Below are 15,401 nucleotides of genomic sequence, written 5' to 3' on the forward strand. Positions count from 1 at the left end.
TTGGCTCGTGGGTGTTTTTTTACTGCACCGACTACGTTGTAATGGCAGACGCGGGAGGTTGACCTGTGGGAGCGCCGGGGACGACGCTCAAAAGAGGAGGGAGGCTATGTAATACGATAGTGGTTTATCCCTCGGTTCTGGTGGGGCGCCACTTTTGTACTTCGAATTAGCCCCCTTGTACCTCGCTGGGTGGGCTGGCCTTTTGGGCCATGCCAATAGCCCAGACGCCTTCTCCGTGCTGAATATATATATTCTGCCCGAGTATTTTGTCTTCTTTCGTCTTAAGGGAGTCCTGGGACGCTACACGGGAGTGGGGAACTCTGGGTTTGTTATGCTAGATTAAAACTACTACAGCAACCACTATAACACTATGACTGTCGGTTCTTGTGAAGAGCCCCTTTTTCTTGGTCGTTCCACTTCACACGGTAGACTGGCCTTGGGGCCATACCAGTAGCCCGAATACCTTCTGCATACCGAATGCATGCATGCACATATTCTGCCACATGACTGCGTCTTCCTCTGCCATTAGGGAAGTCTCAGAGCGCTGCGACTACTTTCCAAAATGCCCTTCAAATATCTTCTAAGGTTAACATAGTATAAATGACTAGTTTCATAGCCATGGAAAAAATTTAAGTTATATCCTAAAGAAGGTTGTTGTGTTTTTTAGAAATGGTAACGAAGTTGCATATTTATATGCTTGGTTAGAATATTCTCTTACGCAGTTTTGTCTTTTTTAACTTTGTGAGGTAATTTCTGCAGCTTTTTCTTTGAGAATTGATTTAATATAATGAGTCACCGTTCGCTCTAGGTGCGCTGGGTCTAAATACTCACAACTTAAATATGGATGATTTTTAAATGATAAATGTTGGTGTGGTTATTTCAAACGAGATTTCGTACGTCACCCTTCGTGTCCTTGTCCCCCTTTTGTTGCTAAAAGCTTTCTTTGGTCGCACTTGCGATCATCTGTGGAGTTCAATTGTTGTTCTGGTTAAGTATCCTAAGCCGTTGCTTCCACCTTTTCCCTATTCTAGCAGCTTCATGTTATTTCTCGTACTTTACTGAGGTTTTTGTTTTCTGGCTTTCATTACTGGATAGTTATTGTGCGTAGCCACTTTCTTTGGCACAATTTTTTGCTTAATAATATTTGTATTAGGGAGTCTCTCTAGCTCTGCCTTTTTAAAAAAATCTTTTTTGGTCTTATTGAACGCTCCAATGTTATCTTTTCGTTTTTAACTTATTGCTCTTGCAGAATATGTCGGATGGACTACCTGACTCCGTGGACTACTTGCATACTGCCTACCAACCACAATTAATGAATAGCTACAGTGCCGTACGTTGATTTTTCCCTTACTCATTTTTCTTGTTTTTTCCTTTTCTGCATATTTTAGTGTACTTATCAGCCTCTCACCGCTCCTAATGAAATGTCGGACAATTTAATCCAAAAAGTCAGTGTTGGTAGCAGTAATTTTTCTACCAATTCTGTGACGCAAGGTGAAAGCGATTCTTTACCGAATACCTGTCCGGAAATCGCGCAGTTTCCTCGTAATTCTTAATGCCTTTTTTTGTTTTTTTTTTTATAAACTATCACCGATGTGGTCTATTAATCTTTTTTCTGATAGCTGTTCAGTCTATTGCCCATGGTTCTCAAATTTCCAACGCACCTCACTCAAACGTGTATAGCTCATTCACATCACCGACTCTTTGTTCAAATCAAGTTTCGGTGCAAGAACAGCAGCAGCAACCAGAACGTTTTAGTTTACAAGCATCTGAAAGCACTTACACGCCGAAATTTGACACCTCCATTTCTTCTCAAGAGGCGCAAACTTCGGGTCCCGTAGAACTTTCTCCATCTAATTGGGCACATTTTAATCCTGAATTTCAACGATATCAACCGTCCACCACTTATGCCCAGCAGCAAAATTCCCTATTACCTCAAAGCCAAAACGTAGCATCTGTCATACAACCCCCCACCTCCTACTTTTCGCCTCAGGCCTACCCCACTTCTACATCCCAAGACTCAGTAGCGCCTTGCGCTAGCACCCAGCAAGCGCAATCCCAAAATTCCTCGGAATTTGCACCTTCTGCTCATCCGCTGCATTCTCTTTCGTCCTTGCGTGCGCCTCCTCCACAAGCTCCTTTAAGTTCATTGCAACCTTATTGCTCTTCGCAGCCCTGCGCTTCTTTATCAGGCGCCTCGCAACCTCGGCAACAATATTTTTCGCCTTTGCAAGAGCCTTTCTCGGCAAATCAATCGCCTTTATCAAGCTCTCAAGCTACTCGACCTAAGACTATGTCACAGTTTCATTCACCTCCCCAGTTGCGGTCCCAGAATCAAGCATCTGCTTCTTCGACGCACCCAACCTATGCCCAGTTCGCGAATTCGGACTACTTGCAGTCGTCCTCACAGCCAAGACATCCGCAGATGGTGCAAAGGTATCAGACCACTTCTGCACGGGCCGTGCAGGAACATGAGTCTTTCGTTAGTGTCTCTTCTCAACACTTGACTGATAGGACGCCTGGAGCGGCTCTCTCCTCTGAAGAATGGAATGCACTTAATGGTGCAGTCAGTTTGTTGCATGATTCTAATTTCCTACCCAACGATGGGCCAGAAAAGCCTCGTTGTCCTAATCTGTCAACACAGGCAAGTGCCTATGGTAAAAATTACCCAAGAATGTGTTTTAAGTGGTGCTTTACATTGTCCAGTTCTTATTTATCCAGTGGCACTAATGTAGATGATTATTATGTTGTTTTCAGCGCTGCATGTAAAACTGCTCCCTTCGCTAATATGTGTTGCTTAGTACTTCGAGACAAGTTCAGTTCTCTCCCACTTTACATTGAGCACCTCATTTGTAAGGGTATTTTTGGGGCACTAGTAGCCTAAATGTAAACGTATTGAATGGGAGATTTTCAGGTGCGGATAATTTTATTTTCAAAGCCTAACCGTTTCGCCTGTTATCTCTACTTCTACAGTTTTGATTCGGAAACCGTGTTGTCTTGTAGGTCAATTGTCATCCAGACTATATACGCTGTACTTTGACCACCATACCAGTAACGAGTAAGCTGCAGTCCAAATGTCGTTTGCCTCTGGGGCTCCTAGTGCATCCATTTCGCGATGTAAATGACTTACCCGTTATTCAGCCCTCGGTGATTGTGCGCTGTCGGTCCTGTCGCACATACATAAACCCTTTTGTCAAGTTCACCGACAATTGCCGCCGCTGGCGCTGCCCAGTGTGTTTGTTGTCAAACATAGTGCCGGACGACTTCTTTTTCGATCCCGCTACCCAAACATACGGCGATCCGTCGCGCAGGCCGGAGATTCGCTCCGCCACTGTCGAGTTTATTGCGCCTTCGGAATACATGTTGCGGCCGCCACAGGCAGCCACCTACGTTTTTTGTCTAGAGGTCTCGCGGGCCGCTGTGACTACGGGCTACCTTGAGCTTGTTTGCAATTTGATTGCAGATCAGCTCATGAAAATACCTGGTGGCTCAAGGCGACAGGTTGCCATCCTTACCTTTGACTCCGGTGTGCAGTTTTACGTTCTTTCGGGTTAGTTCAAGCCACTTGTTTCTTCGACATTTATACTATTTTTTTCCACAATGGACTGATTCGTTCCATGAAAAGTATTTGAAGATAGAAATCGCTCCGTTAGCATTAGTTTTGGCCTTGAAAAGTAAATATGTCAGTCAGTACACATAACTGAGACTTTGCTCTCGTTTTTTGCTCTTAGGCAAGAAAATGCGAATGGTTATCTGTCAGGATCTCTCCGAGGTGTTTTTGCCTGATTTGAATGGTATGGTCAATCGGATCAACGACTGTGCACAGCCGATCATCGACCTTCTTCGTCAACTCCCAAGCGAGTTTGCCAACACCCAGGCAACTTCGAACTGCCTCGGTTTCGTCCTTCAGGTTGATTTTTTCCATTGCTTTCAAAACACGAGATTCACTTACTCACCATCAAGCAAGCATCTTTACATTCGATGCACTAAAGCATCTAATCTGCACATGCAGACATTTTACTGTCTTGTAAGATGCACTTCATCGCAATCGTTTCTCGTTGGCATGGGTTCGAGAATTATCAGAATCTTTGAATTTTTCACCTGTTATTCATTCACACGTGGCATTTGTACTAATGTGACATATGAAACACAATGCCAAACAATTCATTAGTGTTAAAATGTTTGGGTTTCTATGTCCAGAAAAATAAATGTAGAAGGTAGAAAAAAGTTCATGTGCCTATTGGACTAGTAAAGTCAGTCCTACACGGCTTCTTGTACCAGCAGGGTTTAGATCCGTAGGTGTAACGTTTTAAGGCTTGTAGAACTGACACCATCATCGCCATTTTGCAAGTTTAAACGCTATCGGAACTTCGATAGAAAGTCCGTGATATGTCATTGCAATTCGTTTCGCCAATTAAGTGTATTTTTTACTTCTGACTGCACAATACCACGCGTCGTGCAGTATCCCGCGGTACTTAATTTTGGCATGAACTCAGCTAAACGCATCAATGTAGGTTCTAAAGCTCAATTTCCAAATTCAAATGTATGCTTCTGTAGTATTCGGAATCACAAGCCTTCTAGCGCTTCAATTGCTTAACTTCGTTTAATTACTCGGTCATTTCATTTGTACCTTCGCTTTACAGATGGAGTAATTCTCTCTAAATAATTGTGTTCGATAAAAATTTACCGAAATACTGAGATGCAAAGGCCTCCGCGTCGTTGTACACAACTCTGCGTGAAACCTTTCAGATAAGGCTGTGCTTTTGCTACATGGTGCTAATTTTTTGATACTTTTCTACTTGGTTTTTTCACGTGCACACATGCTTTGAAATCTGGTATTTGTGGTGCATATCTGGCTGCTCCGTTCGCCCTTGATCATCCTTCCTCTTCGCTGCAGACGGCATTGAAGCTGATCGGTGGCACTGGTGGTCGCGTGACGGTATTTAACACCAGCATCCCTTCTGTGGGACCGGGTGCATTAGAGTGTCGAGAAACACACGAAGATCTCACCAAACCCGAAGCGGAGCATCTTCGTCCAGCATCCGATTTCTATCGAACTATCGCTCTCGATTTTGTAGCCGCTCAGGCGAGTTGTCTTCCCATGATTTCTCAAGACGGCTTTTTAGTGCCTATTTAACCCATTATTATACATAAGTTATTACATTGCAAGATATTCCGATGTTTTATAGAAATCGCAAGTCTACTCATGTGTTTTGTCCTTTGGCAGATCTCGGTTGATTTGTTTATGTTGAACTCCAATTACTGCGATATCGCGACTATCTCAGGTGTAGCGCGCTTCTCCGGCGGCGGAGTGTACCACTATCCCAACTTTCACTACGATCCTGAAGCACAGAGGCAGCCGGTCGGAGGGGGTGATACGGGTGGCCATCAGGAGCAGAAAAGGAAATTGGCTCCGTATGAGCTGTGTGATTATGTGGAGGTCGAGAGCCTCCGCAGGGATCTTCTACGTTATCTGATAAGGAAAATCGGCTTTGAGGCTGTTCTCCGCCTGCGCTGCACCCGAGGTCTTACTGTTCAGGTAACGTGACAGCTTTTTACTAAGACGTGACGCGTTGCAAGCCAAGAAATGTAGATTTCTTCACTAATGTTGGGTTTGTTCTGTTCGGGTTTCGACTTCCAAGCGCAGGTAAACAAAAGGTCTTCGATTGTGTGAACTATGATTACACAATCTACTATTACCCATAATCAGAAGATAATGACGTTCGGAAAAAAATCTGTGAATCCTCCCTCTGGAAGACTGTGATCGTATTTTGATCTTCAGTGCCTCTATTAGGTGCAAGTGAAATGAACGCTCAGCCCCCCATAGGTCCTATCATTTTGCTTTAATCAGTCACGTGCTAATCGGTATCTTGAAGTCGTCCTTTACACTAAATACCATCCAATGAAACCCTTTTCCCTACTTTATTGCTCCATGACTTAATTATTTAACACTTTCCCCTTTTAGAACTTCTACGGCAACTTTTTCATGCGATCAGTTGACCTCTTAATCTTGCCAATTGTGAACCCAGATGCAGGCTACGCCATGCAGTTGGAAATAAATGAGAGACTGGACAGTTTTTCAACAGTTATATTTCAGGTTTGTTGTCTCACTTTCCTGCTTGTAAAGCAACCTCACTTTTGGGCTATCCGAAGATTGTCATCCTGTTCCATTTGCCTTATAGTAATAGGTGAAGTCAGTAATTAGTCACAAATCTGACATCGCCTGGCTGACATAGTAAACAAGGTCGTATAGATTGCGCTTAAACATGTTCTCGGCTTAGATATGACTTAAGTTCGTCGTATAATGTAAAAGGTGTGGTCGATACATATGATTAGCAAATCTATCACGTATTATAGTCAACGTGACTCACTGATTTGCAGTGCTCCTTCGTTGTGTTCTACGCCCACTGTTTTCACCCTAATGCTTGATGTCGTGTCGACAGGTCGCACTGCTATACACCTCGGCCTTCGGGGATCGTCGAATTCGTGTGCATACCCTGTGTATCCCAGTGACCAATTCGCCGGAGACCATCTTCAACCACGCGGATGAGGGTGCCGTGGCCTGTTTGGTGGCCAAGATGGCAGTGGAGCGCACCATCTCCTCGAGTTTGAGCAACGCTCGTGAGGCTCTCACTACGGTGATGGGAGACATTCTTTCCGCTTACCAGAACGAGCGTAACAGAGGCACCTCGCACTCTTCCCTTTCCGACATCTGTCCCGCCTCTCTCCGCCTCCTCCCCTCCTACCTGTGTGGCGCGTTGCGCTTCGCAGCGTTTAGGAACCATATTTCCACTTCACTAGATGTTCGCTCCGGGGCTTTAGAGTTACTCATTGGTGCTTCCACGCATCGCGTGCTCTCCCTCATATATCCTCGCTTGTACGCTGTCAACTCCCTCATAACCGAGCCCGTCTGTGGCAAGAACGCCACCCTTGCGCAAAAGTTCGCTTCTCTCTCTCTAAAAGACGAGCCTTTTGTTCCTCTGCCGTGCCTACCTTTGACAGGAAAATCAATCACGCGCGACGGTGTCTTTCTTCTCGATACGGGCAGTTTGATCCTTCTACTAGTGGGCTATGGCATCCCAGCATCCGATCTGCAATCCCTCATCGGCTACTCAAATATAGAAGAGTTGACAGTGGAAAAGTCGTTGACAAAATTGGCCGATTTGCCGGAGGGGGAGAAACCGCCACCACCCAGAAAGCGTCTCCAGGCGCTCGTTAAGTCCATCCAACGCGACCGGTCACTTGGAACCGCACTTGTTTTGATCCGGCACGATGTGCCGGAGCCACTGAAGAGCCGCTTCATCAATGCACTTGTAGAAGATAGGACATCAACGGCGCCATCGTACCCAGAGTACGTGCAAATGATTCTCAGTGGACGGTCTTAGCAGTTCTCACTTTTTCTGCTCCTGTCTCAATCACGGTCCCACCAAGCCATCACAATTTTGACTTTGTCTTATTTCCTGTTTATGATATTATCTTGCTCCTGTTGATGAATGTCACTCTCTCTAAGGAGAAGTGTAGCGGGTGACCGATTTTCCTTCTCTACTGTAGAATTCTTGTACGGGCCGCTTGCACGTGTGCACCGTTAAATGTTAAAAACGGATGTCTTTCCTGGCTGCCGATACTACCACTTTTAATTTACTATCAAATTTTCTGGCTAGAGACAAATGCAGTCGTATCGATATTTAGTTTGTCTCATTTAGACTTGACTTCCTGCCTCAGCACATGCAGAGCTGACGGTTGGGACAGTTGAATGATGTTCGGTCAATTGGTGACATAAAAGGAATGTAATTACAAACACTATTTTTTGAGGGGGGGCGGTCGAGGTCGCCTTTGACTCACGTAGGCGCTCTTTACTTGCTTGAAGCGGGGAAGACAGAAATAACAGTGATAGTTGGTTGATCGAGCATACCGGAGGCTTGGGACCGGGGGCATGCTTGTTTCAATCGATCTTTAGACAAGGCGGTTCTGGTATGCAGCTTGTCGTGGCGGAGTACCCGGTGTGCGCTAACATTGTGGAACGCGATGCAAGTGATGGGGATATCCCACGCCGACCCCTTCCTCTTAACCCTTTGACATTTACCGAAGGGCAGCTGCCCTATTGGTGCATTGAGGGGACCCCACTGAATTTTGGTGCACTTTTACCGAAGAAGTACAAGTTATAACAGTTTACATACTCACTGCTGTTGCCTCAAAGCAAGCCTGGATATAGCTTGGGTGAGACCACTTTCTTGTAAGCACCCTAAAGGAGTGCAGAAAATTCGCAGCGAGATGAGGCCCCTATACGCACTTTTGACCCTGTGTCCTCCTTTAGTCATATCACCAATTTTATATCCTAATAACGTATAAAGTATAATAAATCATACTTTTACAAGCAGCGAGGAATTTTCGCACGGAGAAGGACGGAACTCCACATCGTCTAGTGACTTATACGTAATTAAAAATTCGTCTTCCGGTTTGGAAGACAAAAATGAAAATATCTGTAGTAATCTCCAATAAAAGCAATGGAAACAGTACGTTTGCATAGATTCATATGGTGCGGACTTATTTGGGTTCAAATTGTGCGGGAATCTACAGGATGGCTTGTAAATAAACTTTGGCAGCAGCATTGTTCACAAATGCATTTGATGATCTAAGTCAGTAATGGCTAATCCATCAATTATCATAGTGAGCGCACCAGAATTCTAAAGGAGGACAAAACTACGAATCTACAGGGGTATGACTTCTCTTAGTATTCGATGACAAGTGAATCGAATTAACATCGTCCCGGAATGTGTGAGACTGGTAGTCGACAAGCGCCACCTCTCTATCGCCTAATGTAACATTAAGCTTAAATGGATTCGGCACATCCAAACTTCCATCATTTGACCAAAATTTTGATTGGACTAAAGGAGACGGAAGGAATCTCGTCGCTATGCGGCCCCGGAAACATGATTACCTTCAGTGGAGGTTGGCAAGACGAGATGCTATGAAAGTTGAAAGACCCTGAAATACAAGGTTTCCTTATAACAGTCAACTAAGTTATAGAGAACATTATAAATAGAACGTGGAAGTAAAACCCCTTTTCATAGAAATGCACCTAAACGCAAATCGGCATGGCAGATGCAGCTATTCTTCCAGAAGCGCTGACTGTACATTTTACGTGGTTTCTTTCCCCTTCGGGAGTGGCTTGAAGCGCTAGAAGTAAATAAATACCCAGGCAATACGTGGGCACGCGTCCATATGCTTTAAACCTCTAGAGGAAAACCAAAAACTGTAAAATTTAGGCAAATAGTACTAAATTTTGGTTTTGCTTTGATGAACATAATTGTGTTCTGTATTTTCTGTCCAAAATTTCCGGTAGACAATCTAGTCATGAGTGATTTTGGTTTTTTTAGCCGTATGTATAGTTATGCAAGCATTTCAGTATCCACAGCCTCTACCCACACTCCTCGGCTTTACCTTTGAGCCGTGTTATTAATCACCTAGCTTTTCAGTACATCAACAATGTGCATTCTTCCGAACTGCCTTGCTTCAGTAGGACTTGAGTGCACAAGAGATGATCAAAGGCTCGGTAAAGTTCAAACGAATTAGGCTATCCAGAGACAGCACTACTAGGGTACCTCAAAAATATGCGTTTTAAGAAGTACACGGCTCGTTTAGTCCAAGCCAATGACAATAAAGATTAATGTTTTCGAAACGTTTGACCTCACTTTTACGACGCCGCCAGGTATAAGTACCTGAGGTGTACGTTGTTTCCTGTTATTGATTGGCAAAAATACCGAAATTGAGGTAGTAAATTGTTCAGTGTGCCGTGGCAAGATGCCCGAAGTGCTAAATTTAATTCAGTTTGCCGAGCGTTTACAGCAGGATCTTCGAAATGTCGTGAACGAAACGAAAAGAAAATACGTACCGATAAAAGACGTGAGTCCGAAATCTATTTTTTGTGACACTTTAGAGCGCTGAAGCACAAATAAAGCGTTTGAAAGAGTTAATTAACGGAAATCAGGATATTAGAACTTGTAAGAATCTCATTACGATGCGTTTATCGTAGACTTGCTGGAGAACAACGTGGAACTCGTCAACCCTCTTATTAAAGGTTGTGAAACTGGTCAGCCTAAGTTGGTTAATATTTGTTTGACGGCCTTGCAGCGTTTAATTACGTCCCAAATGCTGACGGAAGTACGTCGAAAGTTTAGGCTTCTTATTGCTCAAGTATTCTGTTGAGTCTTTGCTGAACGTTATAAGCACTTTGGTGGATGCAGAACTCGAAGAACTCAAACTGCTGCAGACTACTATTCTTCTTGTCACGACAAATCATACGTTATCGGATATGTCTTTGTCACGGGTTCGTCTGTAATCTTGAACTATTTTGTGCAATCTATATTTAGACCTTATATACTTACTTGTAATTTTAAATATTTAGCCACCCTTTTCGTAACTCAAAGATTTGTTTTCTATTTTTCGGTAATCTCAACTACCATCGTACTTGGTTTGGTCTTTTGAGAATACGATTCCTATGTTGATACGAAACCATGCATTTGTCTTGTTATCGTATGGCAAAAGTCTTTTTTCAACGCTTTTATCAACCTGATTTTTGGTGTATTAGGCATTGGGAATATGCTTGAGATTGCACAATAGCAAGACAAGCACCGTGGTGAATACAGCGGCCGCTGCGATTCGTCAATGCACTGGTGCTGTTTTCGACCATATTAATAGAGATAGCTTATCTTCTTCAGCTTACGAAAATGTCCAAGGTGACTTTTGATGATGTTCACTTAATCGCAGTTTGTTTGTATTTTCAATGTCATGTATGCAACAACTCAACTTTGCTTAAATGCTTGCGTTTCTGATACTCATCCCCACTTCGAATATATGGATGTACTTCGTGTTTGTTTACTTTTGCTACTTCAGTACTTTTACAGTTCTCTTTTCATTCAAAAAGTTAATGAAATACTATTTTGTGTTTTTGCTTTATGAGTGGTTCAAAAATCAGCTTTTATCTCATTTCCCAGGCGACAAGGAGACGGATATGTTTAGATTCACTCCTGCGTCAAAAAGCGCCTTTTTCTTGTTTCAAGTAAGTACTCTTTATTCTTGTTTCCTAATGTTTCTATGCACTTTTCGGATTCCAATACCTTACATTACCAAATAATTTCATGCATTCCCAAAAGTAGGTTTTTTTAATGAGTAGATGTGGGTACAATGAACACATCGTTATCCTATACATTACAAACCTTACTTATGCCACAAATCTTACTTTTTTCAAAAGCAGTCGAGGTACTTCGGAATTTTACAAATCCGGTTAATCAAACTCATGATCTCGAAAGAACGCGGATCGTCCTTTTCGTTTTTATAGATTTCGTAGGGGACATTACTTAAGATATAAAAGCAGTCCATTACTAAACTAGTTCTTCAATAGTTCTGTTTCTTAGCCGCACAGATATCAATTCAGTGGATATTCACGCTTTTTCTAACCAAGTTCTTCTAGTAGCAGCTTTTTATTTCTTTGAAACTAACAAGTTCCGCTCACGATCTCGTCGCTTTACTCCATCCTTTGAACTTCGCCTGTATTCTGAAGTCACCTTTGTCGTGAACAAAATCGGCCCTACTGGAGGGAAGAAATCCAATTTAGGTTCTTTATCTACCAGTGATTTGAGACTTGACACCAAGAATGATTATCGGGATCGAGGAAGTTTGGCACGGGCTTAATACAGTTTTTGTTCTCTTTCAGTGCTTAAATTTAGAATGGCCCGGGTAAAATCTCTATCCTACCCTTTTATTCGAGTTGCCCTCCTCTCTCATACAATTCTGTTACTGTAGCCGGAAAGTTGGAACTGTGGTTTTTTGGATAATTTGCTTCGGTACTCATCATGGCTAGCTAGCATATTGTAAAACCCAGTCGTCTAGGTGTCTAACTTATTCAGCCGCATTCACTTCAGTTATTAAAGGGAGATTGGACCTCCACTCCCTCTGTTCGTTTCTTCTCGTTGTCATTTCTAGTCTGAGAACCGAAGCGTTTTGGTAAGTATCCATCGGCCTTCTGACAACTGTCAGGCCTTTGGTGTGTGTTATTAATGTTTACCTTTTTAATGTTTTGGGAAGCATCTAAGCTAGTGCATTATTCCTACAATTGTATTTTTAAAGGCGTAATTCGTTGTTAAATCTGTCTTATCCTTTCCTGAGATTTTAAAAGCAATTGGTATTCTTTGATATTGCCTACCAAAGTTAATAATTGTTTAGACTATGAGAATCCTGCATTACTTTTGAGATCTTTTGATAGGGGATGTCTTTCTGCACTACATTCTCGTTAATTAGTGTCACATTGTCATCATACTGGCCCCTATTTTGTGGGAAGGGTGATATTCAGCCGTGCTTCGCCTATGTAGACAATTTGATACAAGCTACATGTCGCCCTATGTAATATTGTTTCATAATTTGGAATTCTTTTTTGCTTTGGCCAATACAAACCCAAACTAGGTATTTTTGACGTTGAATATAAGCAGAATTAAACATTTTTTTCAACTACCATTGAAATATATTCAAATTTTTCATCAATGAGATCTTATTGCATACATACTTATGACTTGATATTTCTTGGTTGAATTATTGGTTCGCATATTTTACTACTGCTGTTTGACATCCTTATACATAGCTTTGATTTCTGTTTACTAATTATCTTCTTACGTAAGTCACACCTTTTTAGAATAGGAGACAAGGTGACTTTATGCCAAGATGTCTCACACATCGCTTCCTTTAATACCGAAAAGGAGTTAGATCAAGTAACGAAGTAGTTTTACCTTTCCTTAGGACCTCTGCCTTCTGACGTCCAATGATATTCCCCACTGGTTGCAGGGCATCGAGTCTATCTCCCCTCTCTTGGGTTTGGAGTTGATCGAATCAGTTCTCCTTAACTACCGCAGTCTCTTCGCGAAGGTAGTTTATCATCTTCTTCCACAGCATATCTGCAACTTGTACTAAGAAGAATTGTTAACCATTATTTTGAATCATTTGGTAAATATTCCTCACCTCCAATATGTAGGCTTATCTGATGAGGGTTTGTAAGTCTTTAAATATTGTTGTATCTGTTTCTCATTATTTTTAATCACCAAGTTTCCCGTCGCTTCCCATTGAGGCGATCGATCTGCCAGTCGTAATATGTTTCTTTAAAGCGCACATTTAGCTCTAAAGTAAAATCACCATTGAGGCTATTTTTGCCTAAAAAGTCAATGTCCCATGTAGTTTTGCTGAGGAAATTTCACCTTATGGTCCCAGAGGCTGACGGTCTTGGTGTGGAGTAAGCTGAATTTGTAATCTAGGCAAAGGAGTTCCACTACCTGTTAAAGGAACGGGTATGCCCACTAATCATCAAGTTAATGGCCTCTGGTCTAACCACGGACGGGCAGAGGACCGCGGTGCGAGACGGCAGTAGCGACGCATTCAGCGGTGGTGGCGGTGGCAGCACCTACGCCGGACTCTCCGATTTTGGTATCAACGTCCGTCTCAACCGCATCATCACTCTCCTTTGCTCAAGTTACTTTGAGTGCCTTGTAAGCTCATCCCTTTTGTATGTACGAGTACCCTTTGTTGTTTATATCACTTCAAATGAGTAAAGTGGCCTCGATCCTTCGAATGTATGGAGATTACTTTCATTTTCAACGTATTTGACGCATTTGAATGCTGCATTCGTCTCGGTTTTATCCACTTGGGACGATAATTCATGCCAATAATGTGTATTACCGCTGATTGGGAAAGCTGCCATATGCAGGCTGTTCCTTTTTTTGTTGGTCAAAATTTGGTAACCTTGACCTGGGTATTACTACCCGAACTATATCAACCGAATTGTAAGTATTCGTTTCAATTTTGATTTATTGCTTCTGATTCTCATGCATATTGCCTCCAAATATTACCAGTTAAGTAAATTTTAGTAAACGGGAAAAGCTTATCGCAAACGAAGACACGAGCGTCGAATTTGATTTTATTGTTGAACTAATACGTCTATTCCCAGGTTAATAGTGTCATTTAACCAAAATTCGGTAATTTTACTCTAACAGCAGTCGTTTCTCTCTTTCGTCACAGAACACTGAATGTGAGATGCTGATATCGACTATAGTGCGGAATGCCGAAAACGAACAAAATACTTGGCGTCGAGCTCTCGCCTTGGAGGTCATATACAAGATTATCTCCCAACTGGACCTGCTTGTGTAAGTATTGCCATTAACCTTTGCCTTTTTCCCACCTTCCTATTCACCAATGTGAGATCCCTTCATTAGAGTCGCAAATTAGGCAAAGACTTGCAGCAATTTTTTGAATTACCGAAAATTATCCTAATCGGTACGAACAGTACTTCGTGAAGTTTGGACATAGTGGATCTTTTATCTGCTTACACGCCTACAATGTGTGCTGTTTGATGCAACGACCTTTCATTTTCATACTACTACTGCTTATTGGCTAAATATTACCCCCTCACTTCAATTCATTTTTGTACTGTTTAGTCGAATGCGAGCTAAACTTTCTGTCACTTTTGTTTGTTATATTATTCGCGTTGAAAGCACTTACAAAAACCCTTAATTTTCACGTTTACTTTTTCTTCTCAAATTCATCTTTGGAATAGGAAAATATGCACGACATTCGACATGATGGATCCACCCTCTCGGGTTTTCTTCGGACTCGTCACTACTGTGGGTGGTTTCGTCCAATCAACCCTTCTGACACCGCATGGCTCCCGTAGGCCAATTAATCTATTTTCCTCCATGCAGTCATCCCATTTGCAAATGGGTTTTACACTCATAAAACCAGTAGCAGTCATTGCGGATAGCTTTACTAACTTCCCTTCCATTTACTCGTTTGCCACAAATTTTTTACTCTTCAGACCTAGAATCTACAGGAACCCTTTTAGGAGCATCTTCTGGGCACCAACTTCCACAAAAACCCTCATTCCTATACAGGGGAGTTGGCCATGTAATCGCTGATGCACAAAAGTTGGCTCTGTAAGTTCTGTCGAGACATTTTTTCCTGATCTTTCTAATACTACTTTAAAAATTATAGGTTGGAGGTTTTAGACAGACTCGAAGCACCGTCTCTTCCAGAGGGCTATTCTCTTCGATTGACCATCAGCTGTCTACTGCAGTTTGTTTGGTCCCTTCAACACTTGATTCAGCAGGCTGGGTCATCAATGGAAAGTGTTTCTGCAAATAACCCCCCAGTCGAATTTGAAATGCTAAAAATTTCTTGGACTGCATTGCTACCTTCTCTTTCTCTACTGCTCGAGGCTTGGTGAGTACAAATATATATTTTGCTACTCAAATTAGTTTCAGTAGCAAGCAACTTATTTGGTCTTAATTAGTTGACTGTTGTAGCCATAACCATTATCCCTGCAGTAAATTGATGCTAAATGAGCTCGTGATTGTATTGGAAACTTCTGA

The 15,401-nt window shown here is 42.4% G+C and overlaps 2 protein-coding genes across 2 annotated transcripts in view; both read left to right on the top strand. All coding sequences in view use genetic code 11, as the record gives it.

The window, feature by feature from the left end:
• Positions 1 to 3,736: 3,736 nt before the first annotated feature.
• Positions 3,737 to 7,382, top strand: EGR_07918 (Protein transport protein Sec24B; the record flags this gene model as incomplete). The annotated part of the gene is made up of 4 exons (XM_024497167.1): positions 3,737 to 4,064; positions 5,187 to 5,536; positions 5,963 to 6,094; positions 6,441 to 7,382. 4 exons carry the CDS (start codon positions 3,737 to 3,739, stop codon positions 7,380 to 7,382), a joined length of 1,752 nt encoding a protein of 583 aa, XP_024348437.1.
• Positions 7,383 to 9,798: 2,416 nt separating this feature from the next.
• Positions 9,799 to 15,401, top strand: part of EGR_07919 (hypothetical protein) — a gene marked incomplete at both ends in the record, with an annotated part of 21,360 nt that continues 15,757 nt past the window's right edge. Inside the window, 12 exons of the mRNA XM_024497168.1 lie at positions 9,799 to 9,900; positions 9,935 to 9,998; positions 10,031 to 10,158; positions 10,193 to 10,324; positions 10,586 to 10,733; positions 10,992 to 11,056; positions 12,787 to 12,912; positions 13,296 to 13,526; positions 14,056 to 14,180; positions 14,591 to 14,703; positions 14,849 to 14,966; positions 15,025 to 15,252. Coding sequence (XP_024348438.1) covers positions 9,799 to 9,900; positions 9,935 to 9,998; positions 10,031 to 10,158; positions 10,193 to 10,324; positions 10,586 to 10,733; positions 10,992 to 11,056; positions 12,787 to 12,912; positions 13,296 to 13,526; positions 14,056 to 14,180; positions 14,591 to 14,703; positions 14,849 to 14,966; positions 15,025 to 15,252 — 1,580 coding nt within the window. The remainder of the gene's footprint in view (positions 9,901 to 9,934; positions 9,999 to 10,030; positions 10,159 to 10,192; positions 10,325 to 10,585; positions 10,734 to 10,991; positions 11,057 to 12,786; positions 12,913 to 13,295; positions 13,527 to 14,055; positions 14,181 to 14,590; positions 14,704 to 14,848; positions 14,967 to 15,024; positions 15,253 to 15,401) is intronic.

The sequence above is a fragment of the Echinococcus granulosus genome (genome assembly GCF_000524195.1).
Source record: "Echinococcus granulosus chromosome Unknown EG_S00090, whole genome shotgun sequence".
Taxonomy (NCBI): Eukaryota; Metazoa; Platyhelminthes; class Cestoda; order Cyclophyllidea; family Taeniidae; genus Echinococcus; species Echinococcus granulosus.